General features: G+C 38.1%; 1 protein-coding gene across 1 annotated transcript in view; it reads left to right on the forward strand.

Moving 5' to 3' along the window:
• Positions 1 to 27,197, forward strand: part of Meikin (meiotic kinetochore factor) — a 38,934-nt gene that overhangs the window by 6,159 nt on the left and 5,578 nt on the right. The window contains exons 5-14 of the mRNA XM_050157598.1: positions 1,433 to 1,558; positions 4,834 to 4,953; positions 6,039 to 6,078; positions 8,739 to 8,803; positions 9,384 to 9,389; positions 13,122 to 13,192; positions 15,561 to 15,716; positions 17,381 to 17,458; positions 19,572 to 19,691; positions 24,593 to 24,713. Of these exons, the coding sequence (XP_050013555.1) occupies positions 1,433 to 1,558; positions 4,834 to 4,953; positions 6,039 to 6,078; positions 8,739 to 8,803; positions 9,384 to 9,389; positions 13,122 to 13,192; positions 15,561 to 15,716; positions 17,381 to 17,458; positions 19,572 to 19,691; positions 24,593 to 24,713 (903 nt within the window). The remainder of the gene's footprint in view (positions 1 to 1,432; positions 1,559 to 4,833; positions 4,954 to 6,038; positions 6,079 to 8,738; positions 8,804 to 9,383; positions 9,390 to 13,121; positions 13,193 to 15,560; positions 15,717 to 17,380; positions 17,459 to 19,571; positions 19,692 to 24,592; positions 24,714 to 27,197) is intronic.

Genomic DNA, 27,197 nt, shown 5'->3' on the forward strand with positions numbered 1-27,197 from the left:
TTCCACCAGTGTCCTGTATGTAGTCTTTGCCTAGGTATACTTGTATCCAGGTCAGCTCCTGTGTTCACATGGTTCTCAGGGTAGTGGTGTGTGTGTGTGTGTGTGTGTGTGTGTGTGTGTGTGTGTGTGTGTGAGAGAGAGAGAGAGAGAGAGAGAGAGAGAGAGAGAGATAGTGCGATAGTGCTTATTCTGTTGTTGCTGGCAGAGCAGTTTGAGTTTCTCTAAGGATTGGCGTTCTCTGTGGCCTTGGTCCAGGTAAAGATGTGTGTCGGTGTACCAGAGTCCTATATGAGCACTGATTGCCGCACAGTGTGTAGCTCTTCTATTTATAATATTGTCTTTCCGCCAGATCTCTTTTTTTACTTTTTATTTTAAGGAAATGTCTCACTAATTTGCCTAGGCTGGCCTTAAATTCTATATTTCCCTGCTTCAGCCTCCTGAGTAGGTAGGACTACAACCCTTCTCCATGAAGCATGCACCGACGTGCCTAACTTAGTGTTAGTTTCTTAGAGTATAAAATTTAAGTTTCTTAAAATTTATTTTTATGTGTATGAGTGTCTATATGTATGTATTTGTACCACATGTGTGCCTGGTGCTCAAGGAGGCCAGGAGGATGTCTCGGATTCCTTGTAAATGGAGTTACAGATGGCTGTGAGTTGCTATACAGGTGTTAGGACCAAATACAGGTCATCTTCAAGAAAAGCAAGTGTTCTTAACTGCTGAGCCATCTCTTCAGCTCAACTTTTGTTTTGTTTTCTTTGGGGTTTTGTTTTTGGGGATGAAGGGCTTTTGTTATGATAGTTATGATAGTGATTGGACCTAGGGCTTCACAAATATTCTACCACAAAGTCACAACCCAATGTTTGTTATGGTTTTACATATGCATACGGAGTTATTCTAACACAATTTGTTTAAAAGACAATCCTTCCTTTCCTCATTAAACTACTTACATGTCTTCATAAAAATCAGTTGTGCATATACATTTGAGTATTTCTAGGATGTCTGTTTAGTCTTTTGTTTGTCTGTTTTTCATTCTGTCTTATTTTAGTCTGTCCTTTTTTGATGGAATGGCTGGATTCATCCTTTTTCTTCTTAGCTAGTGAATTGCTTACATATAGAACTTGAATTTTTGAGCTAGGATTACAGATGAAATGAAAAAGGAGTGGGCCATAAAAAGTAAAACTTAGGGAAACAGTCAAAAAGGATTATAATGTGTTTATCAACATCAAAGCATTTATTTATCTAAGATTTAAATCAAAATCATTGACAATATTATGATTTCCTAATTGTGTGTGAAGGCAATATTAAATTCTTGCTATATGACTATATATATATATATATATATATATAAACATTTCTACAGATGTGCCTTTTGGGATTTTAATTCTGTTCTTTATCCCTTTCAACTTTTTTGTTTCGCTTTATTTTACAGGGATAACTTCAGAGTATGATGTTTCCAGTTGTCCCCTGAGCTGTTCAGACACAGACTCATATACAAAGAGTACTGAAGAGAATAGCTTCTCATCACCTGAGCTGTTCAGAGGATCAGACTATTTGAGTAAGAATATGATTTCATCTTTAAATGGCTGTACTGTAAAACTGTTGCTTTGTCCATACATCTTACAGTGAATATATTTGCACTTAATGGAGGTGAAGGTGTATTTGTTCTCTAAATATCCATATCCTCATTGTACACCTCTATTTGCTTTCTTTTATTTCATGTAGTTTTCTTATTCTTCAGTATAAGACATGTTAAATAGGCCAAATCCTTGCTTGAATTTTCTTCACAGTTATTTATTATTTATTATAAATAGAGCCTTTGGTTGATGATGGAAGACAACATAGGCTTTTCTCTACAACTTCCTGTAACAATAGAACGTGCCTTTTTCTTTTCAAAATCCAACTCATAAAGACACAGTGAATTGGAAAGAAGAAATCATGAATCCTAATCAAGACACAAAAAGACAAGTATTGTGTATTTTCTCTCATATGTTGAAATAAAACCGAAAGGTAACTTGAAAGTAGACGAGGAGAATCTAGAGCAAAGGAGATCTAGTGGAGGAGGGGGAGAGGGAGGGGCAAACTTAGATAGAAGGGACGGAGGCATGATGACAGAACATGTACAAGCATGAACATGTCACATGTATATATAACTGTACAAACTAATGGTGACTAATGTTTGTACAGTTATATATGTGTGTATGTGTATATATATATACATTATACAATTGTATACTATATTTGCCCAGTTATATACATATATGTGTTATGTCATTTTTAAATGGCAGATATTGTGACTGTTCCTTTCTACTCAAAGGGAGCCTCTTTTGAAATAAGGCCTTACTATGTAAACCAGGCTGAACTTGAAATGACTTGAGTTCCCCTGTCTTAACATCCCAAATGCTGGGATTCCCTGAAGAATTCCCTTTTGGGATGTTTTTAGTCAGAGGGATTATGGATTAGATGGCTCTAGGATCTGTTAATAAAAGGGATGCTGTGATTTTTTGATATGTTGGTCTAAATTGCTCATTCCTCTGTGGTAGTTTTCTACTTTTTCACATTGGGTGAGCTATATAGCTTGCTTTGGGCAACAGGGTATCAGTGAACAAATGTAATAAAGGCCTGGAATTGGCTTAATTGGTCGGACTTATCCTTTTGTGCTTTTACAATTCTAAAAAAAATTACATATCCTAGTTAACTTTGTGGGGAGACACAAAATATTTTAGGTCAATTAACAATGATTTAAAATTCTAAACTACAGAACCATGGTCATATAAACAGCATGATACTGGTACTTAAACAGACATATAGATCATAAAAATAAAGGAAAGAACCCAGATAGATGTCTGTATAGCTACAGGCATGAGAATTTTTACAAATAACACCAAAAATGCACATTGAAGAAAAGATACCCTTTTCAACAAGTGATGCTGGTGTCCTAGTTAGCTTTCTATTGCTGTGATAAACCTCATTACTAAAAGCAACTTAGACAGGAAAGGGTTTCTTTCATCTTAGAGCTTGTAGTCTGTCCAGGAAAGTCAAACTGGGAACTCCACGCAGGAACCTGGAGGCAAGAATTGATGGAGGAGTGATGCTTATTGGCCTGCTCCTCTTGGCACACTCAACCTGTTTTCTCATACCATCCAGGACCCCAGAGTGCAAGGGTGACAGCATCACCAGTGAGATGGGCCCTCCCACATCAGTCTTTAATCAAGAAAATGTCCCACAGGCTTGCCTACAGACAAGTCTGGCGGGGACATTTTCTCAATTGAGATTCCTTTTTCCCAGGCGACTCTACCTTGTGTCAAGTTGATGTAAAACTAGCCAACATAATTGACCCCTTATCAACTTGATAGCATACAGTCACATCACTATTCAACTAGAACCTTTCTTTTGTCATTTGCCCCCAAGTTGACATGTTAATATTAATATCACAATATAAAACATTCCAACTTTTAAAAGTCACAGTCTTTAAAAATTCAGAAACTTTAAAAGGTCACTCGCTTCCCAAGCAGTGGTGGTGCACATCTTTAATCCCAGCACTTGAGAGACAGAGGCAGGTGGATCTCTGCAAGTTTGAGGCCAGCCTGGTCTACTAAGAGCTAGTTCCAGGACAGGCTCCAAAGCTACAGAGAAATCCTGTCTTGGAAAAAAAAGTTCAGTATGGTGGCACACGCCTTTAATCCTAGCTCTTGGGGCAGAGGCAAGTGAATCTCTGTGAGTTTGAGACTAGCCTGGCATACATAGTGAGTTCCAGGACAGCCAGGGATACATTGAGAGGCCCTGTCTCAAAAACAAAAACAAAAATAAAGAGTAAGAAAAGTTCAATCTCTTCAAAACATTTAAAATCTCTTTCAAAGTTTAGAGTTTCTCTAAAATATTCATAGTCTCTCTAAAATTCCAAAGTCTTGCAAGGCGGTGGTGGTGCACGCCTTTAATCCCAGTACTTGGGAGACAGAGGCAGACAAATCTCTGTGAGTTTGGGGCCTTCTTGGTCTACAGAGTGAGTACCATGACAGCCAGGACTACACAGAAAAACCCTGTCTTGAAATTCAAAAACAAAAAAAGACTAAGAGAATGAAATACATATAAAATTAAACCATCCGTGAAGATAGGGGAACACTGATTCAGGAAAACCAAAAGATTGCATGGTATACCAGAAGAATAAGATTTTTGTAGTATTTTATCATCATGATACCTACATTGAATATCTAATATGTCTGGAGATGTATCTCAGTGGTAGAATGTTTGGCCAGCTTGCATGAGGTCCTAGGTTCAATTCGCAGTTTCCATACATAGGAAGACTATCTGATGATATGATAGTATGCTGTGGACAGGTGAAAGGTACATACAGGGATGCAACAGGTATAGCATATTCTTACATAGCCACGGTCAATAGAAAGTTTAAAACTGAATCCAAGTAGCGGCAGTGTGACATGTTTCTCACTGGCATGAGGCCTAATGGATGGAGAGGAGTACAGAGAATACGAGAGTCAGCAGTTATGTGCATGCTGCCACTCTGCAGCTCAGTGATCTCTGTAAAGCAAAAATCTAGACAGAAGACATGCAAGGACAGAGAACTGGCCTGGGCTGTAGATTCTTGTCTTGATGTCATCACGACTTACCCTTGTGTTCTGTTCTATCCAAAACCTTCAATTACCATAGTCTGGAATGGATAGGACCTAAGTTTGGGGCATGGAGTAATCTGTCACTTGTAGGCTTTTCAAAGTTTTATGTCATCTTAAAACTTTGAAATTATATTTATTTATTTAGCACACACACATTCACATACATGAGTGTATGGTATGAACCATGACATACTCTGTTTTTTAGATTGTGAGCATCCCAGGTTGCCAGAGTACAAGTCCTGCAAGAATTCCACTCTTCTAGACGCCAGCAATGCAGTGGCTGTAGAGAAGGTGGCACAGCTCTCAGACCTCTCAGCAATTCTAAGTGAGTTTTACATTAGTTTTTCTCTCTCATGAGGAAAATCCCTCATCTATGTTGGAGAATGAAAGTAGTTTTTTTCTATTCTAAATGACTTATAATCTAAACCTATGAGCCAAGATTGCTTCTGGCTACAAATAATACCTAACAATAGTTTTAGTAATATGGGTTTCTAGTTTATTGTTTACATTTTACTTATCTATTATGTGTCTGTATGCATGTATGTGTATGCATGAGCATTGCATGTGCCATACTGCACATATAGAGTTCAGAAAACAGCCTGACAAGTCCTGGGCATCAAATTCTTGGCAGCAAGCACCTTTATCAATGGACCATCTGCCAGCCCCAAATTTAGAAAATTGCATTTATTTAATATGTGGATTGAGTACATGTACATATATTGTGCCATGACATACTTGTGAAGATCAGAGGATGACTTTTGGGAGCTGGTCTTCTCCTCCACAACATGAGTCCTGGGGACTGAACTCAGGTCCTTGTGGATGTTTGCTAAGTACTTTACTGACTCAGACTTCTCCCACCCCAATCCAATCTTCTTTATTACTGTTGGATGTTTACAGTGCCAGAGACTGAATCTAGGCCCGTGGGCATGCTTGGCAAGCTGTCTGCCCTTACTCATTTCAGTGGTCCACCTCAGCTTTTGAGCTAGGCGTTCTTACTGTTGATTCAGCTAAATACCTAAGGCAGGTGGTGGGTTTTGTAACTGACTAGTCCTTGTTTCCACATAGGTGAAATGGGGAAAAATAAATTGGTGTGTCGACTGACTTGGATATTGTAAAATTCCCAAGATAATAGTTTTGAAAGGTACTCAGATTATAAAGAACTACCCAAATATTTATGTATCTCATAACACTTCGTAATACTTTTTATGTTTTACTTTGATATTTCAAAATACCTTTGCCTAATTTAAGAGACACATATGAGAATCACGACAAAACAGTTAAACATAAATCAGAAGTTTGGTCAGTGTGTGTGCTGAAGAGAAATATTTTATCCAGGATAATTTTAGCCCCTTACGTGCTTTTGGATTATCTCTATGTCTAATGGATTGATTTCCTCCCCTCCTTTGGTAGGTTCTTCTCCAGAAAACTATGAGGAATGCCATAGAAAAATGTAAGAACTAAAAATTTTGGTATTGTATTTTTCAAAACCCTTTATTATAAGAGTTATATGATAGTGATGACTGCCATTCCACAAACTCAGATAAACTTGATTCAGTATTTGCTGATCACTTACTCTAGTCAGGAGTGTTCTAATTGCTGGGATATAGTAAGGAGTAAAATCAATGAAACACAAAATTACTGTCCTCATCAAATCCACATCACATTTTGAAGAGACAGACAATAGACAAGTAAATGTGGTGCCACTTGCTGTGTCGAAAAGGATGATATCAAAAAAGGTAAAGCAAGATGGCCTCTGGAGTGTTGGAGTGAAGCTTGCTTCTTTGAATGGTGTGGTGTGGAGGTCCCATTAGAAAGGCATCATTTGAGAGTTATCTACAAGGGCAAGTTGGGTAAAGATCTCTTTAGGTAGGAGGGCTAGCCAGAGGAGGGCCTGAGGTAAGAGGCTGAGCTCCTACGACGTTTGCAAGTAGAAGTAGCAAGACTTGTTAGAGCCAGTGGTGGGATGGGAGAGACTGTGGCCAAGGCTGACTCTAACATTTTGAATTAATAGCACATATGTCAAGTAACATTTAATAAAAATCATTGGGTATATTTTTGTCTTATCAAAGTTGTTTTGTCAACATTGAATCAGGCTTCATTTTGTGAGAATTTATCAGTCAAGCATTTATTAATTCATATTAGCTACTCATAGCTTTGGATGCCTACCTTCGTGTCTGATTATAATCATTTCAAGCCTGTTCTTCCCTTCTTTGGTTCTCTCTTAGTCTGACTTTTTGTAAATCTATCAAATTGGTAGGTTAGTTTAGTCCTTGCACAATTACCAAAGTGATTTTTGTCGTAGTGAAAGAATATAGAAAGGTACTTTTTCTCTGTCTAAATTTGTATTCAATAAAAGTAGTATTGCAGGGAAAGTATTCAATTCTTGTGGATTGCAGATAATTGCATCGTCTAACTAAACTGAATTAGACTTTTAATTTCTTAGATTTTTGGTAATCTAATGAAAGGTAATGAAAGAAAAATTTGAGGATAATTGAAAGAATTCATTGTGAATTGCCAAAATGTAGCATAAGTTGGCTTTAAGCCCTGGTTTATGCGATTCTAACCATGTGCACCATTCAGTATAACATTGAGAGTTTCCGTAACATATGCACTGATGATTTATGTAGTTTTCTAAAACTCTTAAGAACACACTTACCTCTCTTGGCTCCTAGGAATAGTAACAATGGATTATTTGTGTAATTGTCTCAAAACACTTATTAAACAACTCTGTTTTAGGAGGAACTATTGTGGAGGTATTATTATTATATATATATATATATTGTGGCATTATTATTAATTAATGCCAATATTGCTTGATGTTGAGGCTCTTGCAAAAAAAAAAAAAGTGGTAGAATGGCTGTGGGGAAGACCAAGGAGAAGTGTGTTATTAGAGGAAGTGTTTGGGTCAGGGTAAGTGTACTGACCTGAGAGTCTGTGAAATTGATGGGATCTGAGTTCAAGAGGGCGGCCACGATCTGAACTGTGAAAGGCCTGGAGGGTGGAATTTTTATTTTGTCCCAGAGATACTGAGAGCCACTGAAAGGTTTTCATCACGACTAAAGCAGATTGTAAAATAATTTAACCCTCAGTGAATACTTATAGAAAACTCAAGAAAATGGAAAAGTAGCCTACAGACTGGAGAAAGTCCACTGATCCAATGCCAGAGGAAGCCAGCTTCAGACAAGTGTGTGTGGCAAGCTGGCAGTGGGAGACTAGAACTAGAGAAGCGGAGGCAGGGCTGCTGTCCCCATAGCAGGAGTCTGAATGGGGCCAGAGCAGGGAGAGATTTACGTGTCATAGCAGAAGTGTGGAGTTGTGTCACTACACTGGACTCTTCATCCCTAAAAATAGCTGTTTATTCATAGGGCAGCTGAGATGCATTAGTGAAAGGCGGAAGAGTTAGGTGATCTGAAGAGAACTCAGAGTGTCCCTGAAATGCTCCAGTAAGAAGTAGTTCACATGAAGGTTCATTCAGAAGCAAGGCAGCTCTATTTAGAAATAAGAGCTTAAAGAGAAATGACAGAAAAATAGTTGGTTCTTTACTGAGTTCTACTTTTCAATTAACTAATACAGGAATTTAGAAAAGTCTCATCTCACATTTGGTTTTCAACTCTGTTGTCTTCAAGGAAATCTGTCTTTCTCAGAACTTGTTTTAGGGGCGAATACCTAGCCTGATCTTTTTGTAATAACTCATCCTCACCTGCATGTTTAGTCAGAATGGAATGCAGTCTCATTTGTGGAAGTGCCAAAGAGAAAAAGACACTCATGTCCAAATATCACTTATGTTTGGGGTCCTCACCAAAAACATCCTGGCAATTTCTTTGCAAGTAAGACTCAGGACAGGTTGGGTAGCTTTCTCAAGGCCACTGAAGTATGAGTGGTAAAACCAGGGTTAACTCAGGTCTATGTAATTCTAAACACCAGGGCTTTCCTCTACATAAACATGTACATACATGTTATTGTTATCTGTTACTATAAATATGATGCATTTTTGACTAGTTATATTTTCCTACAGAATAATTAATTGCATGTCTTTAATTTCGGTATAATTTGAGGATAATTGAAAGTTACTAAAGATTAGAAAATATCACTAATTTGTTCTTATTACAGAGAGATGACATTAGAAGCCCCACATATCTCTTCAGAACCAAAGTATACTTCAAATTTAGCATCAGGTAATAATTAGTGGCACTAATTATTTAAATGATTACATATTTACCTTTGCTACAGTATACCATATATTAATAAACTAGGTACTCCAGGAAACAGTTGCAGTTTGAAAATAAAGATTTGGCCGCTTATGGTGGTGGTGTAGACCTTTAATCCCAGCATTCAGAAAACAAGCAAGTTAGAAGCCAGCCTGGTTTACATAGCAAATTCAGGCCAGCTAGGAATGCATAGTCAGACCCCATCTCAATGAAAAAAAGAAAGAGGGGGGGGAGAGAGGGAGAGGGAAAAGAAAGAAAGAAAAGAATATTATTAGGTTACAAAATGGGTCTTTACTATTCATACACACCTATTGTTTATTTTTATTAGAAATATACTCAAAATATTCTATATTAGGCATTGCTGTATACCCCAGTGGGAAGTGACACATTTTCTCTGCCCTTATAGGTTCAGTGGTAGAAGAACAATTGGGGCCACATGTCATGACTGGAAAATGCTAGGATCAACAAAATGTCTCGCATTACTGGCACTCTTTAATTTATTATTGGAGTGAACATAGCAAGACATTTATGTACTTATTAGCCTCAGTCTTAGGTCAGATTTTTATTTTGTTTCTTTTTTCAGGTTTATTTTTATGAGTGTTTTGCCTGTATGTGTCCTGTGCACCATGTGCATACAATGCCTGCAGAGGCCAGAAGAGAGGAACTGGAGTTGTAAACAGTTGTGAGCTGCCATGTGGGTGCTGGGAATTGAATTGAGGTCCTCTGGGAGAGCAGCAGCCAGTGGTCATAACCACTGAGCCATCCCTTTAGCCCCTGTTTTTTTATTTCTTGCAAGAAGTTTTATATTATTTATTTGAAAGCAAAATTGAAGAATTGTTCCTTCTTCAAAAAATAATTATTTCAAATGTTTATATGAATCAAAAATACATAGTTTAGTATTAAAATCTTCATTTTGAGAAATTGCTTTTGAGAGCTCATTCTAATCTACATAGTGATTTCTAGGACAACTAGAGCTAAACAGTTGATATCCTGTCTTGGAGAGAGAAACGATTAAGCTCATACTATTCTGAACAATAGTGTTATAGTGTTAGACACTGAGCCTGTACTCTAGAGAGTTAGCACGAGGAAATGAAAGGAAACTCGCTTTGTACTATCACATCCAAGGGACTAGAGAAATAAAAATTTTTATATTCACTTCTGAAGCTCACAGAGATTAAAGTGGCATGGGGCCTACATGGCTTTGCACCACGTCTGTGTATATGTTATAGCTGTTAGCTTGGTGGTTTTGTGGGACTACTAACAGTGGGAATGGATGTATCTCTGACTCTTTTGCCTGTTCTTGGGGCTCTTTTACTCCTATTGAGTTGCCTTCTCCAACCTCAATGTGAGGGCTTTTGCCTTGTTGTATTATTGTATCTTGTTTTGTCCTGTTTGGCTGTTGTCTCTTAGAGGCCTGCTCTTTTCGGAAGGGAAGGAGAGGGAGGGTGGATCTGAGGAGGAGGGGGTGTGGCAGGGGAAGTGGGAGAAGTGGAGGGAGGGGAAACTGTGGTTAGGATGTATTGTATGAGAGAAATAGAGTATGTATAAGAATATAAATAAGAGCAATGGAAGAAAATGAAGCAGGGAAAAGAGTATGACTGGGTAAGCTATTATTACTGTGTGTGCGTGCATGTGGCAGGGGCACACACGGCAGCACACGTGGAGATGTCAGAGGACAACTTTGGGGAGCTACTTTTTTCCTTCCACCTATATGTGGCTTCTAGAGATTGAACTCCGGTTTCTAAGCTTGTTGTCTGGTAAGTGACTTTACTCACTGAACTATCTTGCCAGTCCCTAGGTATGATGTTTTAAATGGAGAAATTAAAGCAGTTGTATCTGAGGAAGTACTGTGACCTTTGTATATACAACCTTGAATAAAATAATTCAGCCTAGAGAGGTGCATTAGCTTCAAGTGTCACTTTCATCAAGGTACTGTGTAATATATGACTCTGGAATTCAGGACAGAGGCTGTTTTTATACACAAGCACATGCACTCTGATATCTATTTGGAGTTGGAATGTAGGTGTTTTGATGACATAGGATTAGGTGAAATCATATGGAAGTAATAATGAATTAAAACTAATAAGAAGAATGTAAATGTAACACTTCAATATGTAGAAGGAGGGAAAGAAGGAAATGTCCATCAGGTGACACCTAGGCTTATTGGCTGATGCATTAGAGCTGTACCTCAGAAGCCATGAGAAGACTCAAGACAGAGTAAACCAGCAATCATACACACACACACACACACACACACACATTCATTTTAAAAGCTTTTTTTTTAATTTTAGAATTTATTTAATTTCAATTGAGTTTAAACAGCCCTATGAAGCTGGCAGTTAACCCACTGAATGTCACCATTCTAAAGTATGCATTATGTAACAATTCATTGTGATGGGTATGGTAGTGCGTGGCTTAGATACCAGCACTTCAGAGGCAGAGGCAAGCAGATAACTGTGTGTTCAAGGACAGCCTGGTCTACAGATTGTGTTTGTAGAGCTACATAGTGAGACTCTGTCTCAATAATTATTAATAATAGTAATGATGATGATGATGGTGATAATAATAATACATCATTGTATAACATACATTAATGAGGTAGAAAATAATTTAAAGTAATCAGACTAATTAGAATGAAAACTGTGCAGTAAGAATGATCATAATCCAGATCTAACCTGGTCTTAATCTTAGGAACTACAAATCAGTTGTCCAGAGGTTATCCTCAGTACTCCCATGTTTGTTATTGTTCTGTTTAATTTATTACAAAATGTTGGTAGTAGTTTTTAATCTCCCACAAACGCATAAATCTACCTACGGATGTTCTTCACCTTGGGAGATGAAAATGATAGAAGTAATCCATTAACCCCCAGAGTTTCCAGATTTAGCAAATAAATGCATTAAGCTTGAACTCAGGTAAATGGCAAATATTCTGGTAGAAGTATGCTTCAAACACTGCAAAATAAATATTAAGCTGGTTTGTTAACTAAAGTTTTACTGAAATTCAAATTTAACTGAGAATCCTATATTTTTTCTGGAAAATATTTTAGGCTGGGGAATCATGAATCATAAAAAGGACTTTGTATGTCAAAGTAAAGAGTTTGAATTTTAATTTGATGGCAATGGAAAGCCTGAAAAAAAAAAATCTTAAGCAAATGACCCAAGGTTTACATTTTAGGTAAAAAAGGGTCCAATGAATTATAGAGAAGGTGGTGCCTCAAATCAGGGTAGTGGTGCAGAGAGTAAAGACAAGCTGGATGTGCAATATTAAACCCAGATCATATGCATAGTGTGCACAGTGCCAGCACTCAGTGAGTACTGTTGCTTTGTACTCAGTCTGGGGAGTAGAGAACAGAGGGAGGTGTGGGGAGGAGCAGAGGCAGGAGACAGTCAGCACCTTGTGAAGATCCAGTGAGACAGAACAGGGGTGTTTTTGCTGATGCTAGTGAGGACTAAGCTGGACGGCTTTGAATCTGAGAGTACACAGGAGGAGAGGCAGTGAAGTCAAGTATGGGTGGCTCTCTGAAGAAGTGCAGCTACAGTGAGATGTGCTGCAGGAGGCAATATGGAGCACAGAAAGTCGGAATAGCATAAGCCAGGCCTGAGTTTGTTTTAAATGTTGATAGAGCCAGGTATAGTAGCAGGTACGTGGAGTCATTACTACTCAGGAGACTGAGGCAGGAGAATGGCTTAAGCCTAGAAATTCAAGACGAGTCTGGGCAACAGAGAATCCTCATTGCATTCATAAGTAAATGACTAAAGGCTGCTAGGAAGATCACAGTAGAAAGGCAGTGCTGAATACAGGGGAGTGGAAATAAAGAGCTGCACCACATACCTCCCTCCTCACTCAAAAGTAAACCATGTATTCTACTTGTGTGAAACATGGACCTCTGGGATGGTTTTTGTCTTATTTTATGTGTTGGGGTATGGGTATTTTGCCTGTATGTATATGTGTATACTGTGTGTGTGCACCGTGCCTGCAGTGGCCATTGGATCCCCTGGAACTGGAGTTGCAGAAGAGTGTGAACCACATGTGGGTGCTGGTGATCAAGCTCAGGCCCCCTGCAAGCGCAGCCAGTGCAGCCCTGTCTGACCTAAATTTTTAAGGGAATATTTTCTTCTATCTGAGGCAAGTTAGATTATTCAGCATACATTAAGTTTTTCTTCCTTTTACAGAGGTAAAGCCATTAAAAGCAGGGGTTTGGGTTGGTTTTGAATTTGAATTCTCTGTCGTCTGTATTTAATTAATAGCTGGTTAAATAGAATCAAACTATGTTTTCATTTGTAGAAAATGCAACTTCTGAGGTTATATTTGCTGAGAAAACTGGCCCTCCAACCACCAAAAAAGCAAAGAAAAAAGCAAGTATTGAAGCAGGATAACTATACAGATAATTGCACCAATAAAAGATGTGATTTTTATTAACACATTCAGAAATTATTTTCTGTGTATTTAAGGTAATAGAAAAACTCATTTTGGAATATAAGACTTACTCAATTTGTAAAAACCCTATGCATACCATACATAAATATATACATTATGTAAGTTTAATAAAAAGAGAATTAAAATGCATTTTAACATTTTTTCTGATTTCCTTTCAATGACTAGGTACACATTATTCACTGAGGTACAAATAAGAAATTTACTCTGTAACCAGAGCAGTACTTTATGCTGAAGACTATAATCTTCTGGAATCTGAAGTTCTCTGGGGAAGTCTTTTGGACTTTGAAAGGCTTTTGTTAATTGTATTGTTTATTTATATCATTCAAGTAAGATAATTGGTTTTTTTGTTTGTGTGCTTGCTTGCTTTCTTGTTTGACAGTATCTATAGTTGAGAAAACAGGTTTATGTTTTCATCATTTTTTAGTAGTTTGTGGCAGGTCTTTGTTGCTCTAAAACCTACTTTCTTCCTATTATATAGATTACGGAATAAATTGGGAAAAGGCAAACGTGTTAGCAGGGAGACTTATCACTAAGAAATTAAAAATAGTTTTGGTGAGAGATTTTGTTTCGTGTTTTATAAATAGAAGAGATAGAGAGATGTGTATGGATTGAAGATAATTTTGCCTGTAGAGTTGACAGATTGATATAGAGGAAGGAGTGAGAAGTATTGAAAAGACTTCTAATCTTTGTCTTGAGATATTATTGGAGGGGCTGGAGAGGTGATTCAGTTGATTAAGTGATTGGCATGGAAATGCATATAGCTAGCTGGTCTTTATTTCACCAACCAGCTCCTAAATCACTATATGGACACTTATTCATTATAGCTTAGGCTTGTTTATAGCTAGCTCTTATAACTTAGATTAAGCTAATTTCTATTAATGTATGTGCTGCCCTGAGACTCGTTTACCTTATCTATGTAGTCCATCCTGCTTTCCTGCTTCCTCCATGTCTGGCCAGCCAGCTGGGAGCTGGCTGGCTCTTGTCTGACTAGGTGGCTCCCCTTTTCTCTCTGGCCACCACTCCTGTCTATCCCTCCTCTGCCTAGTTATTGACTTTTTATTAATCCAGTCCGAATGATGCATCTTTACAGTTTACAAAAAGATTATTCCACAAAACTTCCCTCTTTTTGTCTAAATAAAAAGAAATATTTTTAACTCTAACAATGCAAAACTATATACAATAAGAACAACTACCAAGTAAGGGATACATTTACAATGTCCAGTTTATGAGTATTTGGCAAATTTAGGAGAACATTACGTTATTTATCCTTTCTGGATGAGTCCAAACTTTTTTTTTTTTTTTTTTTTTTTTAGTTTTTAGAGACAGGGTTTCTCTGTGGTTTTGGAGCCTGTCCTGGAACTAGCTCTTGTAGACCAGGCTGGTCTCGAACTCACAGAGATCCGCCTTCCTCTGCTTCCTGAGTGCTGGGATTAAAGGCGTCCGGAGTCCAAACTTTTGTACCTAATTTACTTTCTATCATAACTAAGGAAAACTGTAACCATAACTATCTAGTCTTCAACTCTGTCATTACCCTATAACACGTAGGAACTGAGGGACGCTGGGAGAACCCGGTGACCAGGTCTGCTTTTATATGTTAAATAGGCACCCCAGCTGTTTGTCCCGGGTTTGAAACTTAACATTTGGGACATGATAATGAATTTTTAAATATACTGCCAAAGGCATAATACATGAAAGAAATCATTAATAAATTATAATGATCATTCATCAAAATTGATGCCTGATCATTGAAAGCCAATATTGAAAAAGAGAAGACAAACCTCACATTTATAAAAGGTAGACAGCAATAAATAGATTTAATATTTTCTTTAGTATGATTTTAGGTGTTGAAAAACAGACCTAATAATTTGTTTTTGCAAACATTGTTTGGTTTTTCTGGCTCATTTTTACCCAATTTGTCACCCTTTCTAGCCAAATGCCTGCCACTGACCAATCCACACCTCCAACTTTGTAAAACACCATGTGAGAGCTGTTACCTTAAATGTGGTAGAACTGAGTATTTAAGCCTAATTTGTCTTTCACCAGATTTTTTCATTTAAATATTGGAACACATTGCTTTTTAGCCATATGACAGGCTTTGTGTTGTCATGTTTTATAGTGCTGGAGATACCCCAGACTTAGAACACATTCTTTTTTCCTAGAAAATCAATTATCTGCACATCTAAACCTTTTTTTTTTTCAACTTGAAGAAGTCATAGGACGCCTGAGAAGGACACGGGATATTTCATGGTATTGTGAATTATATTTGCTATTGTGAATGTGTTTCAGCCTGAGAAGAAATCTGAAGAAAGCGGTCCACAAGTTCAAACAAAGTTAAGCTCTGGTTGTCTAGACAGCAAGGCTCCATTCTCCCATTATAGTTCAGCTCTCGAAAGCATTGCAGTCGAGGATGTTCTGTTGCCTCAGCCCCTGGAACCTGTGTTGGTAAGTCCTGGTATTTTATTAACTCATAATTATGGAAAGACTATACAATGTACTGATTGGGAAGGTTTAGTAATGCACAATTTGTTAACACATATAGAGAAAAAAATAGCTAAATTCTACAGCTGCATGCAAGCTAATGCTTTTTTAAAGTGAACTGAGTATTAACAGCTGTTCATCGGGAACCCTGCAAAGCAGATTCTGAGACATAATAAGAGTTCAAGTGGCTTATTGGAGCAGATGATACCTGCGAAAAGTAATAAGGGACTGAACAGTGACTACCTGGATCCAGTGGGGAGTTCTGAACAAAGAGTATGCATCACCCAAGTCTGTGTTGTGCTGTGTGCTCAGGACTTGGCCGAAGGCTGAGGTGACAACCTCAGCTTCACAGCTGATGAAGATCCTAAAGATCCTGATGCAGCTTGGTTAGTGCTAAACATACCCCTTACGGTGTACCAGTAGGCTCTTTGTTCAAGGAAATGTGAACAGAGACCCCTGAGGCTGCCTCGGTGATGATAGAACTAGCTCACCAGAACACTCATTCTGTCTTCTCTCCAGAATCTTCTCTTTCTCTGTAAATCCTTACTCACCAATCCTGAAGGTAGGCTGCTCCTCATTGTTCAGATAGAAAAATTTAAAGTATGTAGCTAATAAGTAAGAGTTAACATATTCTGTACCAAGCAGATATACCCATAAGTTTTTAATATTTTCTTAATAATCCATTTTAGATTAGTTTATTTCAACTAATTTAAATAGATTAAATCAGAAGGAAAACAGAGTGAAAGAAAAGTAAAAGTGGAATAAAACTAGTAGAGACTTAACTATGACTTTCAGTTTATCTCAGGGTTTGGGTTCCAGATCCAAACTTGGCATCATGTAACGGTCACACAATCAAGAAAAGAGACTTCCCCCAAAGGCATGGTGGGTTTATGGAGTCTAAGATTTAGAAAGGCCACCGATTTCTGGAAATAAAATTACCTACCTCACTCTACCCATCTGTCACTCGTGTTTCTTTGCTTTCCTGCCTGTTTCTTCTTTGTGGTCTATGCTTGTCTCTCTGTGTCCTGCCGTCTCTCTGACTCCTGTCTCTGTCTCATTGCCTGTCTCCCTTCTCCACACTATCCCTGCCCTTCTGTGCCTGTCGCTTTTTCTGTTTCTGTTGTCTTTGGCCTCTCTTCTCCCTTCTCTCAATCATCTTCTCTTTTTCCTTCTGTTCTCTTCAAGCGTCCCTCTCTTTCTGCATCTTTGCATCTTCCATTTTCCCTCTAGTTTCTCCCCTACTTTCTACTCCCATTTTGTTGATGTGAGTCTGCCCATGAAAAGTACAGTACTCTTCCAGGAACTAAACAAATGCTGAAAGTAATTTAAGGTGGTTAAAAGAGGTCATCAAAGCTAATTATTTATCACTCTAGCTTCTCTTTCTAAATTAATAGTGATTTCAACCTCAACATTCTTCTGTAGTTGTTACACCAGATACAGTTCTATTCAGAGTTGCTTGACCTAATTCAGTCTAGAAAATTCTTCAGTTTTCTGTCAGGTGATTTAAAATTTAATTAGCAGAATAAGGATTTTATTATTATTACACATGGTCTAATCTACTAAGCTTGAGTTACTATTTTTAAAATGTTTTCTTTCTAATAATTAATCTATTTTATGAATATTTATAGAAAAAAAGTTCTACTCCTGATAAGCAAAACAAAGCCCCGTTAACAAGTACGCCATCTTCAGACACAGCTGACTTTGTGGTAAGTTCCAGCCTTTGGCCTTTGTGGTATCTGTGTCCTGACTTCTCCTCTCCCCATTCATCTGTTTCTATCGTTCTGGGGTCATTTGCCCATGAAGAATACTACCTGAACTTTTCTGCTTCATAAACACACTTTCACTGGGAATGCTCTATATGTAAGGAGGAATACTGCAACACCAACCAGGGTTTGTTTAGGAGTTTTGTTTAAAGATTTTATTTTTAATTATGTATACATGTCTCGTGTCTGTATGTCCATCTGAGTGTGAGTACCCACAAAGGCCAAAAGAGGGCATCCGATCCCCTGGAGCTGGAGTCACAGGTGGTTGTGAACTTTCTGACATGGGTACTGGGAACTAAACATAGGTCCCCTGCAGTACACATTCTTAGTGACTGAACCATCTCTAGTCAGACTTGCCAGGTCACAAATTCTTCTCTCTCCACCCCTCCCTTCTCTTCCCCCTCATTCCCTGACTGGCCTAGAACTCCTTTTGTAGACCAGGCTGCCCTTGAATGCATAGACCAGCCCAGCTCAACCTTTGGAGTGCTGGGATCAAAATCATATACAATTACAACCAGTCTTTTCTGTATATGTAACATAAAATTTGGAATTTTAATCATGTTTAGTTGTGCATTGAACATTTCTGTATAATTATCATCTCCATCTAGTTCTATAATTCTTTTTCATCCTGTAAAACTGAAACTTCATACCTAAAACAGTAACTCCCTATTGGGCCCTTCCTAATCACCTTTCTACTTTCTCTCTGTGATTTGACTACATGAAATGCTTCATATAGTTAAACATCACACATTACGTAGCCTTTATTTTTTGAGATAGGGTCTGACTTACCCTGCGATCAGTTGACCCTCCTACCCCAGCCTCCCCTAGTAGCTGGGACTTTGGGTATATCTCACCATACCTAGCAGTATTCCTCCTATTATGACTAACGTAATACACAAATATTATGCCCTCAAGTTCACATATGTGATAGCATGCGTCAGAAATTACTTCCAAGGCCAGAGAGATGATTCAGTGGCTAAGAGCACTGGCTATTCTTTCACAGGACTGGGGTATGATTTCCAACACCCACATGGTGGCTCACAACCCTCTAGAACTCCAGGTCCAGTAAATTCAGCACCCTCTTCTGGCCTCCATGGGTCCTACATACACATGACACATAGACTTGTGTAGCCAAAACACCATATATATAAAATAAAATAATTTCCAAAACACATACTGTGGGATGGCTCAGTAGGTAAGGGTACTTTCTTACCACCTGAGGTCTATCCTTAGGACTCATACAGTAAAAAGTGAAAACCAACTCCTGAAAGATGTTCTCTGATTTTCATGTAAGTGTAGAGGCACGTGCACTCACAACACAATACAATACACACACACACACACACACAATTACTTACATTTTAGATATGAAAACATTCTGTTATATTACATTTTCTTTATGTGTCTGTTGGTCAGTGGACATTTTGGTCATTTCTGCTTTTATTGTTATGATCACTGGTGCTAAAAGTATATGTATAAATATAAGCGCCCTCTTTTCAGCTCCTCTGAATATATACCCAGAAGTAGAATTTCTAGACCATATGGTAGGGGCACTTTAAATTTTCTAGAAAATCTATACCATAGAACTTGCATCATTTCACAATCTTAATAGCAATGCACAAGGTTCCAATCTCTGTACATCCTTGCCAGTATATGTGATTTTATAATCTGTTTTGCTTTAATGAAAAAAATTTATACATTGATTTATCCACTTAAATATGTCTTAAAGAATTATTTCCAAAGCCGGGCGGTGGTGGTGCACGCCTTTAATCCCAGCACTTGGGAGGCAGAAGCAGGCGGATCCTGTGAGTTTGAGACCAGCCTGGTCTACAAGAGCTAGTTCCAGGACAGGCTCCAAAACCACAGAGAAACCCTGTCTCGAAAAACCAAAAAAAAAAAATTATTTCCAAATGTAATTAATAATGTTTATTCAAATGAAGTTGTTTGTGCCTCAAATACACAAGAAAATACTTGAATAAGATAGTGTTCTCAATATGTTTCATTACCTAACACTAATTATTTTTGAAACTGTAAAAGGAGTTATATTGTTATATAGATTGATTTGTCTCCAGTGCAAAATGTATCTTTTGAAGAACTATTTCCAAATGTCAGCAATTATGTTAACTCAAGTGAAATTGTTCCTGTGTCAAGTTGGCAAGAAAGTTCTTCAAGTGAGGTAACATTTTCAGATTTTTCTTCAATTGCTGTAAAGATAGTTATGATGATGTTTTTTGAGACTAACATCCTTTATGTGTGTAGAGAAGACTCAGTTCTTAGCTTTGTGAGCTTCCACTTTCATGAGTTTTCTTTTTATTCTGTACATAGGATATTTTGAAGCACAACATTTGGAATTATATTTTTGGCGTCATACAAAAAGTCATAATCAAATCAAATGTTAGGAAGCTTCTGCTAATGTTTTTTGTTAAAGAGGTGTAGGTCTCACAATTAGGTGTAAAATCTATTTTGACTGAATTGTTCTGTGTGTATCTAACTTCACTTTTACCTCTAGGTTCCTAGTTTTAACAGTATTGTGTCCTAATTTTATTATCTGAGAATTGTATTATGTACAAAGGAAAGTTTAGTATAGTAATTCTAGATTACAAACTGTGTTGTTTTCTTTCACTTTTCATGACTAGAACTTTTGTGTAGTTCAAGCTAGACTCAGATTCACAGTCTTAACCTCAAACTCTTGTTCTAACTTCCAAAATGTTTAGATTACAGGCATGTGCCATCATGCCCAAGCAAGGCAAAAAAAACATTTTACTCCCTGAACTCAGTGGATCTCTTATTGTTTTTCACAAGTTTCTCTGTACACACACACACACACACACACACACACACACACACACACGCATGCACACACGCACGCATGCGCACGCGTGCGCGTATAATCCAAAATGGGACAGGGTAGGATGACTTATTGACTCATAAATGGGAAAGAAAATGATTGAATTCAGAAATTGAGTAGCACTTGTTAGAAATCCCTGTTGAGACTTCTAGATGCCTTTTTTTTCTCTTTGTTTTTCGAGGCAGAGTTTGCCTGTATCTTTGGAACCTATCCTGGAACTAGCTCTTGTAGACCAGGTTGGCCTCAAACTCAGAGATTCACCTGCCTCTGCCTCTGCCTCCCAAGTGCTGGGATTAAAAGCATTCACCACCACCAACCGGTGAAACTTCTATATGTTTCTACAATTGTTTTTATTATTTGGATATAAATGTATGGAGTTTGCATGCATATTCTTATGTCATGGGCACAGGTGTGTCCATGTATGTGTGTTTAGTTCTGAGGTTGATACCAAATGTCTTCTCCAGTTCCTTCCCAGAACCTTATATATTGAGGCATGATCTCTTTTTGGACCTGGAACTCCCAGTTTGGATGAACCTGGCTAGCCAGCATGCTCAGCCAATTCTGTTTCTGCCTTTCTGGTTCTGGGATGACATCAAGCCATCATACTTGCCTGACATTTACATGGGTCTTAGGGATCCCAAACTCTAATTCTCACACTTGTTTTTAACCTCAGCTTGTCCTTATTGTACCCCCAATCATCTGTTACAAACAGACATTCACCATCTTCTATGGTTTGATATAGCCCAAGGAGAAGAAAAAATGATTATTATTACATTTTTTTTGAGGCAGAATTTCTCTGTGTATCTTTGACTGTCCTGGAACTCACTCTGTAGACTAGGCTGGCCTCAGACTCACAGAGGTCCACCTGCTTCTGCCTTCTGAGTGCTGGGATTAAAGGGTTGTGCCACCACACTAGACTGAAAGGAATATTTTTATGTATACATGTATTTCAGTATTGGCTAAGGGCTTCTGTTAACTTTGCCTGAGTTGCACGTCTGCCCTGGTCCATCTGTCATTGCCAGGGAAATGGAAAACTGTAATTGTCTAAGACTGGGTGCAAAACTTGCTGAGCTAACATAGCAAGTTGCCATTCTCCATTACAACTCTTTTCACAGCATTTGGTATTGAACAGAGAAACAGAGTTCATCCCAAATTTCATTCCTTTCCAAATAAATTATTTTTCCACCTTCTCATTTGCAAGCAGAAGATTTTCTTTATCCCAGCACTTGGAAGGGAGAAGTAGAGTGGCTCAAGGCCAGGCTGGACTACGTAGGGAAATCCTTCTCCAAACATGATGATGCCTTCTTTTTGAGGACATGCTGGAGTGTGAGGCGCTTTTATTTTAAAAGCAGGGTGGGGAACTTTAAGAATATATTAAGTCAGTTATCTTTATCTTACAGAATTCTTTTTTAGCTCATATATTTGTGTTATATCTCTGGCTATTGCTTAATTTATCCTTTGGTAATATAAATTTTTGACATTTTGGGAATTATCTGTTCTTCAATTCTTTATAATCATTGATCTTTCCCACTATATTTTGGGAGGGCTTCCCTGTTAGTTCCTTCAAAAAGCTGAACTAAAACCCATTTGTAGCAGGTTCTAATAGCAGCTGTATACACTGAAGTTGCCTGGCACTCGTCCTGGAAAAGCACAGTCTTAGGAAAGTTTTCTCCATGCGATAGTTTTCCGTTCTGGCTAAGAGCAGTGTACTGACTGGTCTGTCAACATGGGTGTTGGTCCTGTCAGATCAGCCTCCGACCATTAGGTGGATTGTCCAAATACAGTCCTTTTCTCTGTCTGAATAAAATGGAACACGAACAACTGTTTTCTTCACAACTTCTCTTTCTTAAGAAAGAGAGTAAAGTTTTTGGTCTCGTAAGTATTTGTATCATTGGAGATTCTTCACTGTTCAGAGCATACAGCAAACTGCAATTGCTTCTCCCAGTGGTTTACTTCCTGGGGTAGTAATCTGTTGATATGGCTATGATAAATATTACAAAGTAGATGGTTTCTTAAAACGGGAGAAAATACCTACCACAACTCTGAAACTAGGATGCCAGCTAGAGTACAGCTCCTCCACCCCCACTGGGGGTGAATTTTTCTTCTGTCAGGCTACATGCCAGCATTTTGTGACTGGAACAGCATCAGTCCGGTCTGTGTCAATTGTCATATAGCTCCCTTCCCTCTTTGTGTATCTCTGTGCCTTCACGTTTTTCCTGTATGGCAATGTCCACGTTTCCTGTTCTTATAAGGACACAGGTTATATTGAACCAGGGCCTGATCTAACTTGATGAAATCTGTTAAGACCATATTACCAACTAAAGTCACCTTCATAATAACTGATGTCTTTTTGAGAAGGGTATTGTTCTGCCCACGATACTTGTTTCCTTGTTTTCGTATCTAACCAGTCCTAAATTCTTTGTTAATCATTTGTGCAACATTTTAGATCTGAAGATCCATCAGATTTTAACTCACTGAAAGAAGTTTCTGTTGGAGTCTTCTGATTGGTGCTTTCTGTGCCTGGACACCGTTACCAATCATCCTTAGATTTGCCTGAACCACAATTCTGGGGATTTATCTCACAAATTTACTATACAAACTCCCCAGCTGCTGTGTGTTCTCTCTCGCTCTTCTCCCTCCCTCTCTCCCCTCCTCCCTCCCTTTTTACTTTCCTCCCTCTCTTTTCCATAATTTAGAGAAGTGAATCCTGCATTACCTCTTATGAAAGGGAATATGGGATTGTTCATGACAGAACAGGTTTTAATTCTATCCTCATAGTTGGATATTCTTCTACTCTAGTTAGAGAATTTGAGGTACAAATAATTTTCTTTAGTATTTCTTCAACATTATCTTATCAGAATTCTAACTTCCCATGTTGTTTTGTGAAACCATGCTGATTTTTTTTCTGTTTCAGAAGCTTGGGAAAAAAACCTTATCTTTCGATCCTGTGTGAAATTTTTTGTCATGCCTCACTCTTTTTTCCATGTACTATATCAGAATGTTATGGATTCTATTTGTGTGTGCATGTATGTATATGTATGGATCTGTATGTATTTATAGAGATGCCGTGGTCTACATGTGGAGGTCAGAGGATAGCCTTGGGTGTTGGTCCTCACCTTCTACCTTGTTTGAGACTCCTCTAAAATTGTTTGTCCCTAGGGACAAGAGAATCCCCAGAAGCTCATGGACTAGCTATCCTGTCATACATAGCATTAAACAACAAGTTCTCCTTTCTCTCCCCACTCTGAACCCCACTCCCCACATGAGTTTGTGTGCACACATATACTTTCTCTGTATGTTAGTGATTTATATATACAGTAATAGTTAATATTGTGGATGTGGAAAGGTAACTAAACAATCTCAATTGTAAGTAGTGCTTGACAACTGTGAAGTCATTGTTAGATGATATGTCTGAACTCTCAGGCTAACAACATTAGATCTTTGGACAACTAAGAGAAGAATCTTTTAGCCTCTTGTCTGGAGGTAAAAGGCTCTTTGGGCTTGGGATCTCAGCATTTGCTGATTTAAGTTTCCTTCATTCAGCTGTTTTTAGCATAGACCCTCTACCCCAGATGGCCAGAAATCTTCCAAGGAGGAAATGATCTGCTAACCCCTTTCCTTAGGAAAATTCTCTGTCCTGTGTGTGAGATGGAAGAGGCTGTTGAAAGCAAGAAAGCAGATCTGGGTATAAAATAGCATTCATACAGAAGATAATATGCATGGTTTAAATAAGTAAACAATACTTTTATTCCCCTCATTTAGACAATAAAGCAGGATATTAGAAATACCCCCTCCAAAGTATTTCAGATCATGATTCAGTTCATCCTCTCAATAAGTTCTTGTTTCATTCTGTGATGGTTTGAATGGAAATGCCCCACCCATAAGCTTATATGCTTGAATACAGGTCCTTCCTATTTGGGAAGGACTTGGAGGTGTATCACTGGGGACAGGCTGCTCCTGTTGTCATTCCTCACCTTATCGTTATGGACTAACCCTCTGGAACCATACGCCAAATTGCTTTCTTTTTATAAGTTGCTCTGGTCATTGTGTTTTCTCACAATAGGAAAATAAGACAATTCATCATCTCTTTATTTAAATGTTACTCATTGTTTTCCAGTATGGTTCTATCATTCTAACCAAGAATAGTGAGACTATTTTTATTTTAAATAAGACTGCATTAAATGTAGTACTTAGAGGAATTATGCAATAACTACTCTTTTCCTTTTCAGTTTTCTTCATATGCATCAGAGATCTGTTGTATTGTTAGGGCATCACCAGGAACTAGGCAAATGAGAAGTGAAGATGCTGCTGCAAAGAAAAGGTATTCTCCTCCTACAGATGTTCCTCCAGGTGCGAGCTCAGTTGGCCTTCACGGTAGATATTTTCTGTGCACAGTAAATTCATTTATAACTTGTATTCTCAAGTTTTTGCATAAAATTGAAAAGATAAAATTACAAAACCTTGAGCAAATGTCATAAACTCGAGTAAGACAACTTTGTAAAAATGCATACTTCATCTTTTGAAAACTTAGCTTATGACATTGACTTAAATGTATCTACCTAGGATGCTTCTTCTTCAACAATTTGCTATTCTCTGCTATTGAATTTTATTTTAGTTGTATGCTTTTTAAAGATGGAGAATTACTTTATTCACCTGGTATTGGTTGAGTTTCTCTGTGTGAGGCACTATGTTTAACATGTCAACTCCTCACCATTATCATAATAGGTAGTAGTATTCCACTTTGACACATTTAAAGAGTAGGAGATTTTAACTGATAAATATTACCAAGTGGTTGAGGCAAATGCAATCATTAAAGGCTTCTAAAATCAAAATAAGCACATTTTTCTAATTCCACAGTGGAGCTAAAGAACCTCTCATGAGTAAATGGCCAATGAAACAACTGAAATTTAATATGACATATAGTTTTATATATTTATGTATTATTTAATATATATTACATATAAATATATATGTATGTATATATACCCATGCAAGATGTTCATTCTTGACTTTTGTCCTCATTTTTTCCTGTGTCTGCTCTGAGGACTCTCCAAGTTTATACAATTTCACTTTTTAAATAACTTCCTGATTGCCTAAGTCAATACTATTCATTATATACCTAATAATTGTATTACTGAGGGCTGCCCAGAGTAACAGAACAAGAATCAATAGGTATCTGTCTCTCCATACATACCCTCAAACACTTGCACTACTTAGTACTTTTGGAAGAGTTTCTTTTTAGAGAGTGTGTTGAAAGAGAAAACCTTCCCCAGTGTTTCTTTGCTCGAATATATAAATACATAAGATAGATAGATAGATAGATAGATAGATAGATAGATAGATAGATAGGGTATTTTATGTGAGAGGAGACTTAATACAGGAATTGGTCATATGATTATGGAAGTTTCAAAGTTCTAAGGCATGCCATCCACCTGCTGGAGAACCAGAAATGCCAGTAGCATAGTTAAGTCAAAATCCAAAGGTTTGAGAACAAGGGGTGCCAGTGGTGTAATTCTCAGCCAAGAAGAACAGTGAGCAGTAACCATGATGCCCAACGCTCTTGTGTCCTGAAACTTCTTCCATTGAACAAATGAGTCCATTAGTTTTTAATTCAACCCTCAGGTTTTCGGGACATAGGCAAACTGTAGTCAGCTTTTTTTTTTTTATCAGAATGTTAATACAAATGGTCTGCAATCTAGTTCCAAATAGATCTGGTTCCCGTCTAAACCTATATAGGCTGGATTATTGCAGTCTGAATTTCTTTCCACACTCTCTGGAGTTTTCTTTTTTTATATATTTATTTATTTATTATGTATACAATATTCTGTCTGCGTGTATGCCTGAAGGTCAGAAGAGGGCACCAGACCTCATTACAGATGGTTGTGAGCCACCATGTGGTTGCTGGGAACTGAACTCAGGACCTTTGGAAGAGCAGGCAATGCTCTTAACCACTGAGCCATCTCTCCAGCCCTCTCTGGAGTTTTCTAAACACTCACTAGAATGGCAAATTAATCTCTGCTTACATATTCTGGGCTTCTTTAATCCCCAGCTCTAGATTCCTCTACATTCCTCCCACAAAACAGTTCCAAATGCCTAAGGACTGCGTGATCATATTTATCAGAGCAGTGACCTCACCCCTGGTACCAGCTTTTCTGCATGAATTACTTTTCTAGTTGTGACCAAATACCCGACAAAAAGCAACTTAAAGGGGATGAGTTAATTTTGGCTCATGGTTTATGAAGAAATCATGGTAGAGAAACCTGGTGGCAAGAGCTCGAGACAGCTGGTCACATTGTGTTTGATGTGAGGCAGCAGAGAGTGAATAGTATGTAAGCCTGAACTATAAAGCCTTAAGCCAGTCCCTAACCCCCAGATCTTCCATGAAGGTTCTATTTCCCATGGGTTCTACAACTTTTCAAAATAGTACCGCCTGCTGGGAAGCAAATGTTGAAACACAGGAACCCATGGGGGCATCTTACATCCAAACCATAACACCATGGCACCATTATCGCTCTTTACAGTGGTTATAAACTCATGTGCCACAGCCTTGGCAAAAGTGTTGTGTGTACAGAAGGCATATTCATCCAGAGCCACAGTGTTCACCCTGAAAAGAGAAAACACTCCCTCTGACTGATAAAAGTTGGTCAGTGTAATCTACCTGCTGCCACGTTGCTGCCTGAGCACTTCAAGGTGTTCTGCTATAACAGTACCAATTAGGTCCATGCTGATGAGCCTGCTCTCCCTGCTACCTCATTCCTCTATGTCCAAGGACAGAGGATACTATTCAGCTTCCTTCTTCTTCCTCCAGCCTTGTTCTGACAGAGGTTGTAGAGA

This window comes from Alexandromys fortis, unplaced genomic scaffold (genome assembly GCF_014885135.2).
Source record: "Alexandromys fortis isolate MF-2015 unplaced genomic scaffold, M_Fortis_MF-2015_v1.1 scaffold_103, whole genome shotgun sequence".
Classification (NCBI taxonomy): Eukaryota; Metazoa; Chordata; class Mammalia; order Rodentia; family Cricetidae; genus Alexandromys; species Alexandromys fortis.